The sequence below is a fragment of the Hippopotamus amphibius genome, chromosome 9, assembly GCF_030028045.1.
Source record: "Hippopotamus amphibius kiboko isolate mHipAmp2 chromosome 9, mHipAmp2.hap2, whole genome shotgun sequence".
Classification (NCBI taxonomy): Eukaryota; Metazoa; Chordata; class Mammalia; order Artiodactyla; family Hippopotamidae; genus Hippopotamus; species Hippopotamus amphibius.
The window spans coordinates 136,593,185-136,609,492 of record NC_080194.1 but is presented as its reverse complement, the minus strand read 5'-3'; the positions used below and the strand labels follow the sequence as shown (position 1 = coordinate 136,609,492).

Below are 16,308 nucleotides of genomic sequence, written 5' to 3'. Positions count from 1 at the left end.
TGGATGCTAGGATTGCCTCCATGTTACAGATGGGAAAACTGAGTGTGTAAAGTGTGCCTGGAGTCACGTGGCTCATTCCTAGAGAGTTACAGTCACTGGGAAGTAGCCAGATTGGAATTTGACCCAGGCACTCTGGCCCCAGAGCCTACCCTGTGAAAGTGGAGGCAGTGTAGGGTCATGGCTAGAACCAGACGCTGGGGCCAGACAGGTGGAGCTTGACTCCTGGCTCCTCCTCTCAGTAGTTGTGAGATCTCTGGTGAGTTACATAAAGTTTCTGTTTCCTCCTCTGTAAAGTGGAGATAACAGTCACTGGATAATGCCTTGTGAATGCTAGATGACTGGATACATGCAGTGCGTTTAGAGCAGCGCCTGGCACTTAGCTGCCGTGATCAAGACGATGGGGATGTGTGTGCTGCCGTGCTGCCTCCCATAGGATAAATAAGAGACTTCCAGGAGCGGTGAGCACATGGCAAAGAGCATTAAAGCAGAGCGAACCGTGGGAATCCAGGCAATGTCACCAGTCTCAGATGGGCCCAGGTCCAGTTCCTTGTTTGGTGGTGTTAATTGTTATTTCTGGTGGGTGTGTAGGTCTCGAGTCCAGAAGACCCAGCTCCCCGCTCATCGACATTAAACCCATCGAGTTTGGCGTTCTCAGCGCCAAAAAGGAGCCCATCCAGCCCTCAGTGCTCAGACGGACCTATACCCCGGACGACTATTTCAGAAAGTTCGAGCCCCGCCTGTACTCCCTTGATGCCAACAGCGATGACGTGGACTTTCTGACGGACGCGGAGATCCTGTCCAAGTACCAGCTGGGCATGCTGCACTTCAGCACCCAGTACGACCTGCTGCACAACCACCTGACGGTGCGCGTGATCGAGGCCAGGGACCTGCCGCCCCCCATCTCCCATGACGGCGCCCGTCAGGACATGGCGCACTCCAACCCCTACGTCAAGATCTGCCTCCTGCCGGACCAGAAGAACTCCAAGCAGACCGGGGTCAAACGCAAGACCCAGAAGCCCGTGTTCGAGGAGCGCTACACCTTCGAGATCCCCTTCCTGGAGGCGCAGAGGAGGACCCTGCTCCTCACCGTGCTGGACTTTGATAAGTTCTCACGCCACTGTGTCATCGGCAAGGTGGCCGTGCCCTTGTGCGAGGTCGACCTGGTGAAGGGCGGACACTGGTGGAAGGCGCTGATTCCCAGTTCTCAGGTAAGGGGGGGGTTGGCAGTGTCTCCTCCTGGAAGCTTTCTTACAAAATGATTATTTTCATTTCCGTATTTAACATTTTTTACAGTTTTGAAAGCTTTGGTTTTTTAAATAATTTTTGACTCTCAAGAAGTTGCAAGAACAGTACAGAGTCCTATGTGTTCTTCCTCAGCTTCCCTGATGATAAATCCAAAACGATCTGAGTGCGTTAGCGATCCCAGAAAACTGATGTTGGTAACTAAACGACAGGCCTTATACAATTTTCCACCAGCCTTCACATGCACCACCCTCTGTGTGTGTGTGTGTGTGTGTGTGTGTGTGTGTGTGTGTGTGGTTCTTTGAAAATGTATCACATGTATGAGTCATGTCACCACCGCTGCCCTGGGAGCTTTTTGTCATCGATGCTGGGTTATTTACTAAGGAGAATGATTGTCCAGGGTATGACGCTATCACTCATTTTGACTTTCAGAAATTGATTTGGGAAAAAGAAAATGAGGGCTGAAGAACAGCATGATAGATGGATGTTTTTCAGGCAAATTGTGAGATTAGCTTCCATCGCTCTTCCAGGCCAGAGATGTGCAGTTGGCTGCCTGGGGAGCCAGCCACGGACCAGGCTCTCTCACCAGTGGGCTTTTAGGGTCCCTCCCTTGGGCATTCTGTGGGCTGGGGGACAGCAGTGCTCCCACTGTGGGTAGAAAGATATGTGGGGGGGGAGGTCCAAGGAAAGGAAAAGACCCCACCAATTGGAGGCCAGTCTAGACCATCCCCACCAGGACAATGGTCCTGTGTCGTGCAGACGGGATTATCTTACATCAGGTACATCAAGGTGCTTCTAAAGCTGAGCTCTACCGGCCAGGGATTTGATGAGCCAGCATCGCATTTGGAGTGCAGGTGTTAAACCAGAGCACTGGAGGGGCTGCTCCACTGTGTGTGTGTGTGTGTGTGTGTGTATACACATCTTCAGAGCTATCACTCTCTTAGTTTGGGTTCCCCAAGAAAAAGAAGACCCTAAGGCAGGGGAAGTCCTTTAGTAGAGAGGTGACACCAGAGGAAACACCAGGAGGGGGTGGGGAAGTCACATAAAGGGTGCAGTTATTGAGCGGACCACCACTGTGGGTGACTGGAGCTGAAACCTGCTGGGGGAACTGGGAGCCAGTGTCAGACACACGCCTAAGAGCCTTTCCACCCGAGGTGCGAGGGAGCCAGAGTCTTTGTACAAGACCTCCTATCAGCCACTGAGTGAGGACTAGGGGGGACGGAGAAGTTCATTTCCTGGTATTTCTCTCCAGTTATGCTGGCAGGTACAGAGACCTTTGACATCCACAAATGCAAAAAAAGTGCAGGAGCTGGTGGGCTGAAGTGGTCACGGTCAGGAGAAGGTGGCAGGATGTTGGCAATGTCTGCTGTGATCCCACATCCTCCTTCCCATCACACGATCAGCATGTATTTGGTGCTTTCTGTGTATCCTTCTCGATATTTGATAGCACTGGGTTTTCAACTGTCAAGAAAATTACGTTGAAAGAGGGAGACCCACCTGACAAAATACATTCCAAATTGCCAGGTCCATCTTTACATCAGTGGAAGGCCTTGAAGGTAGAGAATCTGGACATCCCCCCACCTTGGCTCTTTTAGGTCTTGGCTGAGATGTTACCTTGCCTGGAATGAAAAGTCTTCCTGGGGCACCTGCCCTGGTTTTGTTCTCCTGAAAGCTGAGGCCAAGGCAGGGGCCTGGGTGCAGACCGTTCATTTGGGAGGTGATCCCGAGAAGCAGGAGTGAGGGCTGAGTAGGAGACAGGCAAGGAGGGAATGTCAGAGCCAGTGGCGGTTCTGCAGGTGGCCATTCTGGCCTTGGGATGGACGTGGACCCCGTCCTTGCACACTGGCCAGGTGTGCTCCCGAAAGCTCGCAGAAGGGCTAGGGCAGAGAAGAGAAGGAGCCCAGGTGTGCTGCTCTCTGCCTGAGCTGAGACCTCGCCCAGAGAGGATCATGGGAGCATCTGTATCTGATGCCAGAGGCAGTCCCCACCCCAGACACTGCCTGTCCCCTTCTCCTGCTTTATTTTTGTCCGTGTCACCTGTCATCATTCTGAAGACCGCACATTTTATGGTCTGTCTCCCCTGCTGTGTCCATGAGGACAGTGACTTCTGTCTGTTTCGTTCACTTCTCTCTTCCCTGCTCCTGGAACAGTGCCTGGCAGGTGGTGGTGCTCTGTAATATTTATTGGATGAGTGGAGGATGGAGGAGGGAAGGATCCCCAAAGTAAATTTCCTTTTTCCCTCCCTCCTTCCTTCTTCTTCTTCTTTCTCATGTAAAGAGAGGCTCATGGAAATTGAGGGAAGAATGGACTCAGGTCTCCCATCTCAAGCTTGCTCTGGAATTATCCTGTTTGAGTGGGAAGGTCAGCAGTTGAGGTCCCCAGCAGCAGAGCTTGAGCTAGGATTTCAGTGTGGATTCGTTTTCTGAAGGCTACTGTGGCAGAGCACCACAAATTGGGTGGCTTAAAACTGTAGAAATTTATTGTCTCACAGTTTGGAGGTTTTAAGTCCAAGATCAAGGTGTGGCAGGGCTGTGCTTCCTCTGAAACCTGGAGGGCATCCTTCCTTGCCTATTTCTAGCTTCTGGTTGTTGGCAATGTTGGCTTATAGCTGCCTTGCTCTGCTCTCTGCGTCCCCCTCACATAGCCTTCTCTCTGTGTGTGTCTGTGTCTTTTCTTGTAAGGACATCAGTCCTGTTGAACTAGGGGCCCACCCTGCTCCAGGATGACCTCATCTTCAGTAATCACATCTGCAACGACCTATTTCCAAATAAGGTCACATTCTGAGGTACTAGAGGCTAGGATGTCAACACACCTTTGGGGGATACAGGTCCACCCAAAATGGGATGCAAGAGAAAACCCTACAGGGGAGGGTGTGAAGTGGTCTAGGTGACAGATGACAGCCGCACAGGCTGAGCCTCAACCTGGTGTGTGCTGGGGAGGGGACTTTCCTGCAGCATTTCCTCCACAGACAGGGAGTCAGCCAGCCCAGGTCGTGTGGTTGATGGGGACCAGACGGAAATCCCATTTCCAGCTGGGCAGCCCTGGGCCTCCCTGAAGCCTTTATACTGTGGAACAGTGGTTCGGAGCAAGGACAGTTTCGGCCCCAGGACATTTGTCAGTCCTGGGAGACATTTGGGGTTTGGTGGATGGGAGAGTGCTGCTGGCATCTGGTGGGTAGAGACTAGGGATCCTGCTAAACATCCCGCACCGCACAGGACAGACCCCCAACACAGGAAGATCTGGCCCACAATGTCCACAGGGTGGAGGGTGAGAAAGCCTGCTGGGGGGTGAAGGGGAGGGTGGAGGTTGGGGGGATAGGGCAGGGTCTGCCATGACAGGCAGGATGGGAGCTGGGCTGTTCCTCGTTGGGGTAGTAGGGTTTTCTAGGGAGAGACAGTTGTCAGGGTCGGGGTCAAGTCAAGGGGAGGAGGATGTGAGGGGCAGATCTCCAGGTAGCTGCTTTGCTTTTCATTCCAAATGTGGAAAAGGAGATACCAGTTTTGAATAAAAATCCACATCAAGCAAAACAGCCCTGCATGGGAGACAGAAAACGAAACCCTCACACAGTGTGCCCAGGCTGTTCGGATGCCATCACCACTGATTTCCACTGGAGGCGGGCGTCTGCCTTCACCAAAGCGCTCCAGAGATGCAGTTGTGTGGGGGTGGTGCAAGCAGTTTCTCGTTTTCAGCCTGACTTCATGGTGTGCAGGTCAGAGTGACTTTGAAGGTCTATTAGTCCTACAGTCTCTGCCATGCAGACCCCGTGGGGATGTAGGTTGCTGGCTTGTAGGGCTAGCATATAGGCGTCTTCTGGCTAACAGCAGAATGTCCTAGCTGTTTTGTGCCTTTGAACATTGTGTCTTTGATCTTGACATTCAGGAAATTAGCGGCTAATGGATCTACTGCAGATTTTTTGGTCTCATTGAGAAGGTTGGGCCAAAAGATAATGGAAATGAAGACATAGAAATACCAAGTGCGTGGGGTGATTGATGTGGTATGAAGTTATACTGGCCACTGAGAGATATTCTGTCATCCACGTGGACTGAAGTGAATCGATGCTTTGGCCATTTAGAGGTGAAATCCATGTAGTCCCCACTCTTAAAAAAAATTATTAGTAAGTGTGAGAAAACACACATAACATAAAATTAACCATTATCCATTTTTAAGTGTGCAGTTCAGTGGTATTGAATACATTCACATACATCACCACCCCCACCCATATCCAGAACTCTTTTCATCTCGCAGAAATGAAACTCTGTCCCCATTAAACACTAGCTCCCCACATGCCACTGGCCTCAGGCGCTGGCAGCCACCACTCTACTTTCTGTTTGACTACGCTGGGTACCTCATATAGGTGGAATGGCACAATACTTGTCTCTTCGTGGCTGGTTCACTTCACTTAGCATGATGTCTTCAAGGTTCATCCATGTTGTAGTGTGTGGCAGGATTTCCTTCCTTCTGAGGCTGAGTAATATCGCATTGTGTGGATAGACCACATTTTCTTTGTTCATGCTTCTACTGATGGACACTTGGTTGCTTCCACCTTTTGGTTACTGTGAATAATTCTGCTATGGACGTGGGTATGCAATTATTTCTTCAACCTTTTTTTGAGCCAGAAAAATATTCAGGATGAAGGACGTTCATTTTCTCTTGGGATCATGTGGTTTGGGGAAGGAAAGGGGAGGGAGGTGGAGAGAGCGGAGGCCCTGTGGAGATGCTGGGAGCTCACATAACATTAGGAGGAACCAGAGTTCTCGCTCCAGCCCTTTCCCTGGTTCCCTTGTGACTGGAGTCATGTAACCTCATGGGTCTTGGTTTGCTTGTGTCAAGTGGCGACATGGTCCCCGCCACCCTCTCCCTTGCAGTGCATCTCTAGGGCTGTAAACTCTTCTCAGGAGAAAGTAGCTTCTGGCTGTGAAAGTCCCTCAAATTAAGGAAAATTATAAATATACCGTATGTTATAAATATACAATAAAAATATTGTACATATATAAGCCAATCCTTTATTCAGTGAATATTTGTTAGGTGATTGTCATGTTCTAGAGCCTGGGGCTACTAATTTTGCTCTAAGTTTCCTGAGTCTCTACCATGAGCTAAGCAATGTTCTACACGTGCTCACTTGTTTATCTTCACAAGGGCCCATTTTACAAAGTGGGAAACTGGGCAGAGAGAAGTGAAATCATCTTTCCGTGCTAAGTGATAGAACTGAGGCTCTTTGGCTTAAAAAGTGATGTACCAATACCAAGACGTTAGACTGGTTCTCTACAGCAAACAAAACAAAGCCCCTGCCTTCGTGGAGCTTACATTCTAGTGGATGGAGAAACTCAGTGAATGAATTAACACATCATGTCTGTTGGCATTGTCTCTGGCAAGAGGAAAAATAAAGCAGGATAAGGGGCTGGAGAGGGGTGGCTGGGTGGTGAGAGGCGGGAAGCTGTTCTAGGTGGGTGAGGAGATGGCATTTAAGTAGAGAGCTGCGGGAGTGAGCCTGGAGGATGTCCAGGGGAAGAGCATTCCAAACAGTGAGTACAGGAAGTGCAAAGGCCCTGAGGCAGGGTGTGATGAAGGCTGGAGGAGAGTGAGGGGAGAGCAGCAGGAGACGAGGTTGAACTGGCTTAAAAGGCTGCATGACATTGATCTTGTGGGCTGAGGTAAAGACTTGGATTTTATTCCTATGGGTGACGGTAAGCCTTGGAGTGTTTTGAGAAAGAGGGGTGAGCAGCCAGGTTGCCTGGAGAGAACTGTCACTGGGGGACACATAGGTACATACATATTTCCAAAATATATAGAGAACTCCAGTGATTCAAAAATAAAAGACAAAATCCAATTTTTAAATGGGCAACAATTTTGAACCGATGTTTCACAGAAGAAGACTCATGCAAATGGTCTAAAAACACATAGAAAAGTGCTTAGCTTCATGATCCACCAGAGAAATGCAGGTTAAAACCTTAGTGAGATTCCACCACACCCCACCTACCAGAATGTCTCAAATCACAAAGACTGACAACACGCGGTGTTGGTGAGGATGTGGAGCCACTGGGACTTTCAGGCAGCTCTGTGGGTTTATTATGTGATGTGACCACTTAGGAAGAAATTCTAGTGGTTTCTTGTAAAACTAAACAGATACCTCCCCCGTGATCCACCAGTGCCACTCCCAAGAGAAATGAAAATGTTATGTCCGCACAAAAACTTATACACGCATATTCGAAGAAGCTCTACATGTAAGAGCCCCCAACTAGAAATTGCCCAGTTTGCATCCACAGGATAAAGGATAACAGACTATGGTGTATTCGTATAATAGAACATTATTCAGCAATACAAAGGAAAAATGGCTGACACACATGGCAGAGATGAATGTCACAAACTATGCTAAGAACATCCTGCTGAGAACCATTATGCAAAACAAGCCAGACCCAAGAGAGCACATGTGGATGATTGCACACATATAAAGTTTGAGAACCGACAAAACTGGGGCTTCCCTGGTGGCACAGTGGTTAAGAAGCTGCCTGCCAATGCAGGGGACATGGGTTTGAGCCCTGGTCCGGGAAGACCCCACATGCTACAGAGCAACTAGAGCCAGAGAGCCACAGCTACTGAGCCCGTGTACCACTACTACTGAGCCTGTGTGCCACTACTACTGAGCCTGTGTGCCACTACTACTGAAGCCGTGTGCCTACAGCCCGTGCTCCACAATAAGAGAAGCCACCACAATGAGAAGCCCGTGCACTGCAATGAAGAGTAGTCCCTGCTCACTGCAACTGAGAAAGCCCGTGCGCAGCAGTAAAGACCCAACAGCCGATAAATAAATAAAATAAGTAAATAAATTCATTTAAAAAAAAAGAACAGTGGTTGTGACTGGGGAAAGGGATTGACTGGAAAGGGGCAAAAGGGAAATGTCTGGACTAATAGTGATAGGACATTGGATACACAGGTGTATGCATTTGTCGAACTCATCACTGAGGGTTGGTACATTTCATTGCATATGAATTTTATCTGAAAGATAAAAGAGCCATAAACAATTAATTCTGATTAATGATCTGCCTGCTAAAGTGTTCAGGGCACTAGTGCCTGCAACTTACTTTAAAATGCACTCAAAATAGATGGATAGATATGCAATAAAGCAATCACAGCATATTTTTAAATATTAGTTGCAGAATTAATAACTGTTCATTTTAGGATCTTGGTGATGTATTTAAAGGGGTTCACTGTACAATTATTTCAGCTTCTCTGTATTTGATAACGTTCATCAGGAAATGCTGGGGAACACCAGTTAGGAGTAATATGCTGCGGGCTTCCAGGCGGGAGGTGGTGCTGGCCGGACCCGGGTGTAAAGCGGAGCAAACGGGTGGCCAGCTTGGGACACAGTTTGAAGGCAGAGTCTTTGATGCCCAAAACCGGTCCTGAGCCTTTACACTCCAGCTTCAAGGGTGCCGTAGATGAGGGCTCTCAAACAGAGGTGGGATTCACAGACAGGGGATGCTGCTGTTGTCTTACTCCACAAGCATCGGAATCAGCCCAGAGGTATGGCCATGGGGTTCCCAGACCTCATGGGTTCAGATTTCCTAAGTCTTGGGTGAACATGCACTTGAGTGAATGTGCTGGGAGATTCTGACGTGGGTGAACTGCGGACCACATTCTGGGATGCACCTGGGTGGCCTGTGAAAGGTAGAAAGGGCTTGGCTGTTGGAGCTGGGCACATGGGTGTGAGGTGTGGTCTCGCTGGCCGGCTGCTGTGTTGGTTTAGTGGCCGGCCTGGCTGCCTGCAGGCCCCGTAGAGGCCCCATTAGGGTTTACTGTATGCAGCCATTGGGAGGGAGCAGGCTCAGGGCCATGTGCTTGTCGATGTTCTTGGGGGATCACTCGGACTCATGTGGGGTGTAGTATCTTTTATTACGAAACCAGATTGCAGCTGAGGAACAATGTTTGATTTGAGCCAAGAGAAAGAACATGGGCTTAGTCAAAAGTGATATTTGCACACCCGGCTGCTGGATAATTGTTTCTGCAAACTGCTTTCATGTGAGATTTGCTTTATCCAAAGGAACGCCTTTTAGACCTTTGATGCCTTTAATTCAGGGCCTCGTGGCTTTAGCAAGTGAAGTCTGTGTGTGTTACCTCTGTCGCATGAGAGTCAGAGGTGGTGGCAATAAGTGTGTTCTGGTTCTCACCACGTACCAGACTCTGGGCTTGGCGTAATACCTACAATACCCCCCCAGATGGAAGGCACTGGCACCTGCATTTTATAGATGGGGACCCTGAGCCTCAGCGAAGTTAAGAAACTTGCTCCGAGTTGTACAGCTGGAGTAGGGATTTGAACCTGAGACTGACTCCAAGCCCACATCCATAGCCACTAGGAAATACTCTGTTTTGGACAAGGTCCTGGCTGAGGACTTTGTGAATTGACTTATCCCACATGACCTGATAAGACCGCATTTCTCATAAGTATACCCAGATTTTCCTATCAGTGTGCATCTTGCTACTTTTCACCTTTGGAGCCATCCCCTTGAAAGGAATTCTGTGTTTGCTCGGAGCCCCTTAGGGGAGAGCCTTCAGAGTTTGAGGGGTGAGCTGGTAGCCTTCTCCAGGAGTACCAGCCTGATTGGATCTTCAGAGAAGGCCAAAGGACAGTCTGATTTGGTAACCAAGTTGAGTGTGTGGGGACTGCTGTTTTGACTGAGCAATAGAAAAAAAAAAATTACATGACTCTGAAGTAAGAGATTTACGTTCTTAGGTGGCTCCCAAAATCTTGGTTACAACCGACAGAATCCGTCACAAACTAGCTTTGGCCAAAGAGGAACGTCTCTGGTCGTGTGGGCTCCAGGTTCAAGTGGGTCTGGGGATCTCTCAGCTGGAATGTTCCTCAGCCCTGCCTTCCTCCATTGTCTTTCTTCTCAGGAAGGTCCTTCCCCTGGGGAAGCAATACCCGGGCTTCCCTCCTGCTAGCTGGGCCACGCCAGTGGAAAGAGAGGTCCTCTCTTCCGCAAGTTCCAGAAGTCCCAGGGATGATTCTCGGGGCCAGGCCTCCCTCATCCTGCCCTTCTTGTGCGCAGTGGAGGGTGGCTCTTCACAGCCGCTGGAGGCCTCAAAGTGGGAAGGAGTGTGGTTTCAGAGAAGGATGCATGACTGTCTCCTTATGTCACAACCATGGCCACAGTGTTCTCTTTGTCATTGTGGCCACTTCTCTGGCTAATGTCCCCACTGGAGAACCTTGGCAGGCAGGGGTTCCAGAGCTGGCCCTGGTGGGAGGCATGTGTCAACTATTTGGAACATCCTGGCTGTGGGTGGGTGGACTCCTGGCCCTGGGAGTGTCTCCCATGGCCTCTCACTGTTGGGGTCCCTTCACAGAGGAGCAGCCCCAGAGGGTAGGCCCTAGTCAGGTAGCCCAAATCCCAGTTACCTTCTTTGGGGCTCACTGCCCCATGAGAAAGTCATCTATTGGCCTAGGTCAGGCTCCTCTAGAAATAGACCCTGAGACCGAGACTTGAATGCAAGTATTTTATTTGAGGGGTGATGCCAAGAAAAACCAGCGTTGTCAGGCAAGTTACCATGAGGGCATCTGGATCACAGTCCTCCTGGGCTCTTGGTGCAGGCTGCCCCAGGGGTGGGGGCACTGGGACATGTGTTCACCAGCTCCCAGCAGGCACAGGTTGAAGGATGCTTCCAGAAGCCCTACTTTTTCAGGCTCCTCCAGGCTGTGGTATGCACTGAGGAGAGAGTGTTACTGAACCAAACCAGGGTCCACTCATCTGCACGCAGTAAATCCAGTCTACTGACACCAGGTTGTGGTGAAGGAAAGTACAGTGTTTATCGCAGGGCACCACCCAAGGAGAATGGGCAACTCATGCTCAGAAGACCCAAACTCCCCAGTGGCTTTCAGGGAAGAGGTTTTAAAGGCAGTGGGAGGGAGGGACTGCAGGGAGCGTGGTCAGCTCCGGCACAGTTCTCAGACTGGCTGGCATCAAGGTGAGGTTTCAAGTGTCATCAGCCTTCTGTTTCAGCCAGCCTAGGGTCTGTGCTCTTGTAGTCAGCAGTTTCCACCTGGTGGGCGTCTACTTCCTGTAAAAACAACTTTGGAATGTGTGTCAGGCCTTCACCTGTATCTTTCAGGACAGGGGTCCCCAACCCGTGGGTCGCAGACCAGTACTGGCCTGTAGCCTGTTAGGAACCGGGCTGAACAGCAGGAAGTGAGTGGCGGACAAGCAAGTGAAGCTTTATCTGCCACTCCCCATCATTCCCCATCACTTCCCATCACTTCCCACTGCTCCCCGTTGCTCCCCACTGCTCCACATCGCTCATGTTACCACCTGAACCATCTCCTCCCCCTAGTCCGTGGAAAAATTGTCTTCCACAAAACTGGTCCCTGGTGCCAAAGAGGTTGGGGACGGCTGTTTCAGGGAACTGTGAGTTGGGTGATCCTGCTATATGGCGGATTTATAGTGTAAAGTGTTACCAGTTTCCCGGCCCAATAGCTGGTCTTTGTTTCTACATCTTCACATTTCCTAATCATCAACTCTTGAGCCAGTCTTTAGAGACTCAAAGGGAGGCCTGGCAGACAAAGCAAAAGCCTTTTCCTTCAAAGGACAGGGACACAGGGGTGCGTATACGGTTCCAATCCCCCCCTTTCTTTGATAGTCCTCAATCTTGAGGGGAACAGATTCAGGAAAAGCAAGGGAGTCAAGTTTTGGATAGAGAGGTTACTCATAAACTCAACAGAGGAACTCAGCTTTAGAGGGACTCAGTTTGAAGAGGACCCTGGTGGCCAGAGACTCCACGGGCAGAGAGGCTGAGGGCTGGTCAGGGCCGGGGGTTGGGATGCACGTTCAGCATCGCCGCACTTAACCTTGCCACATCGAGGGCTCTGAGTGCAGGATCTTCCACACTCCCCCTCCTGTCTCCATTCTCCTTTCCTCTGGGCAGGAAGGTGCAAGGCAGATGAGCAAGACCCCTGTTCAGTGGATGCCCGTGGAGGAAAGGGCGCCAGTCTCTCCTTCTTGAGGAGGCAGCCGACCTTTGCGAGCCACCTGATCTTTGCAAGACACCCTCTTGGCAGCCTTGTCTCTCGATTTTGAGGAGGTGGGCAGGGACGATCCCCAGCTCTCCCCACTCGGCCAGTGCCTCCCCTCTGCTTGTACAGGGGGGAGGGGGATGGTCTTGAAAACTGCCTCTTACAAATCCCAGAGGGAGGTGTTGGGCCCAGTCGTTGCTGGCCCCTTGCTACCTCTCTCTAGTCGCCGGCTTTGGGCCCAGGCAGCCAGTTCTGGGATCAACAGGAAAAGTCCCCCTCTGCATTCTGTCCACGTGCAGCTAAAGGCTTGACCAGACCCTCCGTAACATCAGCTTTTGTCACTTATTCTTTGTATCTTTGGCACTTAGAAGGAATTTGATGTGTCTTTTGAATTGAATAAATATCATTGTGTAAAGAGCATTAGCTTTTGAGTTAGACTTGACCTAGTTAAGGCCCTGGCTTCACCATTGACCGCTGAGTGAACCTGGGTTCACCTGCACCTTAGGGTTAGTAATGCTTACTGTGTGGGGAGCTGGGGGACGATTGTGAAGATAGTGGTGATGCCACCTGACTCGCACAGCACGCGCCATGTGCCCGGCGTGTATTGTAGTCACTATTGTCATCATCCCATTTTATGGATGGGCAAACTGAGGCATGCATTAAGTAACACGCCCAAGGCCACAGACTTGGGATTTGAACTCAGGCTGGTCCAGCTCCAGAGGCTGTGCACTTAGCCTCTCTACTCCACTACGTTGCCTCTTGATAAACCAAGATCTGGCAGGCAAAGCACCTGGCATATAATATACACTGAACAGTGGTGACCAGGAGCTCAGGCACCAGGAGGTTGGCGGAGGGAACTGAGGAGGGAGGAGGCCAAAAAGAGGGAGGAGAGGTTGGGGAGTGATTGAGATTGAGCTGTGAGGAATTGGCCTTAGAATCCTATTCGTGTTTCAATATATGCTACTTTGGTTTTAACTATGCCCCAAGCAAAGATAAAAGGAATTTAGGACATTTTTTAATAGCAAAAATGGTGATGATTTGAGGCCTCCAGAGTCCTGTGCTGACTGGGCCTAGTACCTGGAATCTGCCTGGGGCTGTAGACGCCCAGCCTCTCCTGACTGCATATTGTATTTGGTGATCACTCACCACCTGCTACCTTAATAGGCAAGGCACTTGACAAGGCAAATGTCAGTTTTTTAATGAGAATCTGTCTTTAACTTGTCCTGAGCTGCTGTCGGCCTTGACCCTCTCAGCAGAAACCTAGCCTCTGTGTGTGCGAGTTAAAAGGGTTTCCTGCGCAGGTTTGGTGAACAGCGGTGTTTTGGCAACATCGTGCAGCCAGGGCTGGGCCCAGACCAGAGCCTTACAAGCAGCATTAACTGAAGTTTCTATGTGGTCCTTCTTGTTTCTTCCTCCTAAAATACAAATGTAGGTTACATTTCAGGCCTTAACACGAGCTTTTCATTCCTAGTTTATAACGTGAACTGAAAGGGGAAACAGAGATGATTTGAACCAACCCTGTTTTATAGGTGAGAAAACTGCAACACAGAGAGGTTGAGGGACTTGTCCAAGGTCACACAGCTTTCAGTGACAGAAAAGAGACTAGAGTTAGGTCACCTGATGAGCAGGCAGGAGGTCTTACTACTGGCACACACTGCTTTCCCCCACAAGGGAAGTGATCTATAGAGGCTAAGAGCACAGGCCCCAGAGTCATGTAGACCTGGGTTCAAGTCGCAGCTTTGCCACCTTCTACAGATGTGGGTCCGAGAAAGTTAACTTATCATCTCTAAGCCTCAGTTTCTTTGTCTATAAAATGGGAATTGTGATGTGCTGGAACCAGCTTGAACTGGCCCGTAGAGTCAATTATTATTTTCAGGAATTTCACAAACCAGCTGACTTCAAGATGGTAGATTGAAAATCAGCCATTGTGTATGAAACTGACAAACGCTGTAGCATTTGTAATCAGAGCCTCCCCCTTCCATACCCCCTCCCTCCCCCCCCAACTCCCTGCCGCAAAGAATCAAACATTTACCAGCATACCACTGGTCATAGTTATACTTCAGAGGGTTTTCATGGGCAGCCAGATGGCTAGTTCATGTGAGGTTCAAAGCACAGAGCTTTGTGTATACAGTGGTGCCATATCGTGGCCAAGAGCATGACCCTGCAGTCCCCAAATCTTCAGGCTGGAGTCAGTCCAACCACTTCTGGTGATGTGACCTTGGGCAGTTACTCAAGGTCACTGGTAATGATGGAAACTGCACTCTTCCTGAGTGCTTTCCATAGACCAGGTTCTGTCCTAGGGCTTTCCGTGTAAGTTTGAAAACCACCAGGGTCCTTATGCCAATTTTACAGTTAAAGAAAGCGAAACACAGAAAATTTGAGTGACTTGCCCAAGGCCGTGCAGTTAGTGAAGGAAGGAGACTCCATTCTAATCCCAGCATCTGCTCTGGCCACCACCCTGTCTCACTAAGGTTCATCTTCCTTCTTTGGAAAATGGCAGGAATGGCAACCCTGTCCTCGAAGGCTGTGGTTAGGGTGGCATGTGACAACGCCTGTGCTGTTCACACAGGCCCCGCTCTCAGTTGATGCATGCTTGCTGCTGGGAAGCACTGAGTAAATGTCACTGTCAATCGTTACCGTGATGATTGCACTAAAATCTTCCCAGCCGAGGGACTGCGACTCAGTTTGACCAAGGAGATTAAAGCAACATTTGCCAGCCAAGCAATTCATCCACTCCAGCTGGGGTTGAGAAGATGAGGCTCCCGCTCTGAGGGGCTGGCAGGGTGGGTGGTCCAGGCATCTGGTGATGCGCTCCAGAGAGGACGTTGGGGCTCTGTTCAAAGAGGGAGAGGATGGGGACTTCCCTGGTGGCGCAGTAGTTAAGAATCTGCCTGCCAATGCAAGGGACACGGGTTCAATTCCTGCTCCAGGAAGATCCCACATGCCGGGGAGCAACTAAGCCCATGCACAGCTACTGAGCCTGCGCTCTAGAGCCTGTGAGCCACAACTATTGAGCCCATGTGCCACAGCTACTGAAGCCCACGTGTCTAGAGCCTGTGCTCCGCAACAAGAGAAGCCACAGCAATGAGGAGCCTGTGTGCCACAATGGAGTAGCCCCCGCGCGCCGCAACTAGAGAAAGCCCACGTGCAGCAATGAAGACTCAATGCAGCCAATAAATAAATAAATTAATTAATAATACATTAAAAAAAATAATACATTTAAAAAAAAAGAGGGAGAGGATGAAAATTTCCGTGGGCTGTCCCAACTGGTTGAGCACACACAAATGGCATGTTCTGGGGCTACCAACATGAGTGAGACGTGGTCCCTTCCCTTAAGACTCTCATCATAATACATTTGGCCCTCCATATACTCAAGTTCTGAATCCAGATCCAGTTGGTTAAATCCACGGATGCAGAAGAGAAGGCTGGCTGTACTGCACATTTTATATAAGGGACTTGAGCATCCGTGGATTCTGGTATCTGAGGGGGTCCTGGAACCAGCCCCGTGCAGATACCGAGGAATGACCATATAAGAATGGTGAGCACTTGTCAGTGCTTCCTGTTTCCTGCCACTGTGTGAAGCATTTTGCATACGTGATCCCACTGAATACATGATCCCATTGAATCCTACGGGCTTGTGAGGTACAGAGATCATTTTACACAGGAGTAAACTGAGGTTCAAGTCAATGAGTGACTTGCCTTAGGTGTTTAAGGAATACATGTTGGAGCCGGGATTTGAACTTTGGCAACTCCGGAGCTCAGTACCTCCTCATTACCTGGAGGTGCCTCTGAGCAACGAGTCAGGGCCACCAATAACTATGATACAAGGTGAAGATGCGTGGGACCATAGGAGAAGGGTCTGTTCATTTCAAGCAGCAGCAAATCTGACTCTGGCTGGCTTAAGGGAAATGATAAATAAAATAATGGATTCACTTACTAAATGCTGGGCTCTGTGCCCTTCACATATATTAACCCATTTCATTCCTTCATCAGTTATATATGACAGGTGCTCTTACTGTCCCCATTGTACAGTTGAGAAAACAGAGGTCAGAGAACCTGCCCAA

General features: G+C 49.8%; 1 protein-coding gene across 10 annotated transcripts in view; it reads left to right on the top strand.

Moving 5' to 3' along the window:
- SYT17 (synaptotagmin 17) overlaps nucleotides 1–16,308 on the top strand; it is a 79,700-nt gene that overhangs the window by 14,086 nt on the left and 49,306 nt on the right. For all 10 annotated transcript variants that reach the window (XR_009055464.1, XM_057748845.1, XM_057748842.1 and 7 more), the window contains one exon: nucleotides 589–1,208. Coding sequence is in view for 9 of the 10 variants with exons in the window: in XM_057748845.1 (XP_057604828.1) it covers nucleotides 589–1,208 (620 nt within the window). In the remaining variant the exon portion in view is untranslated. The remainder of the gene's footprint in view (nucleotides 1–588; nucleotides 1,209–16,308) is intronic.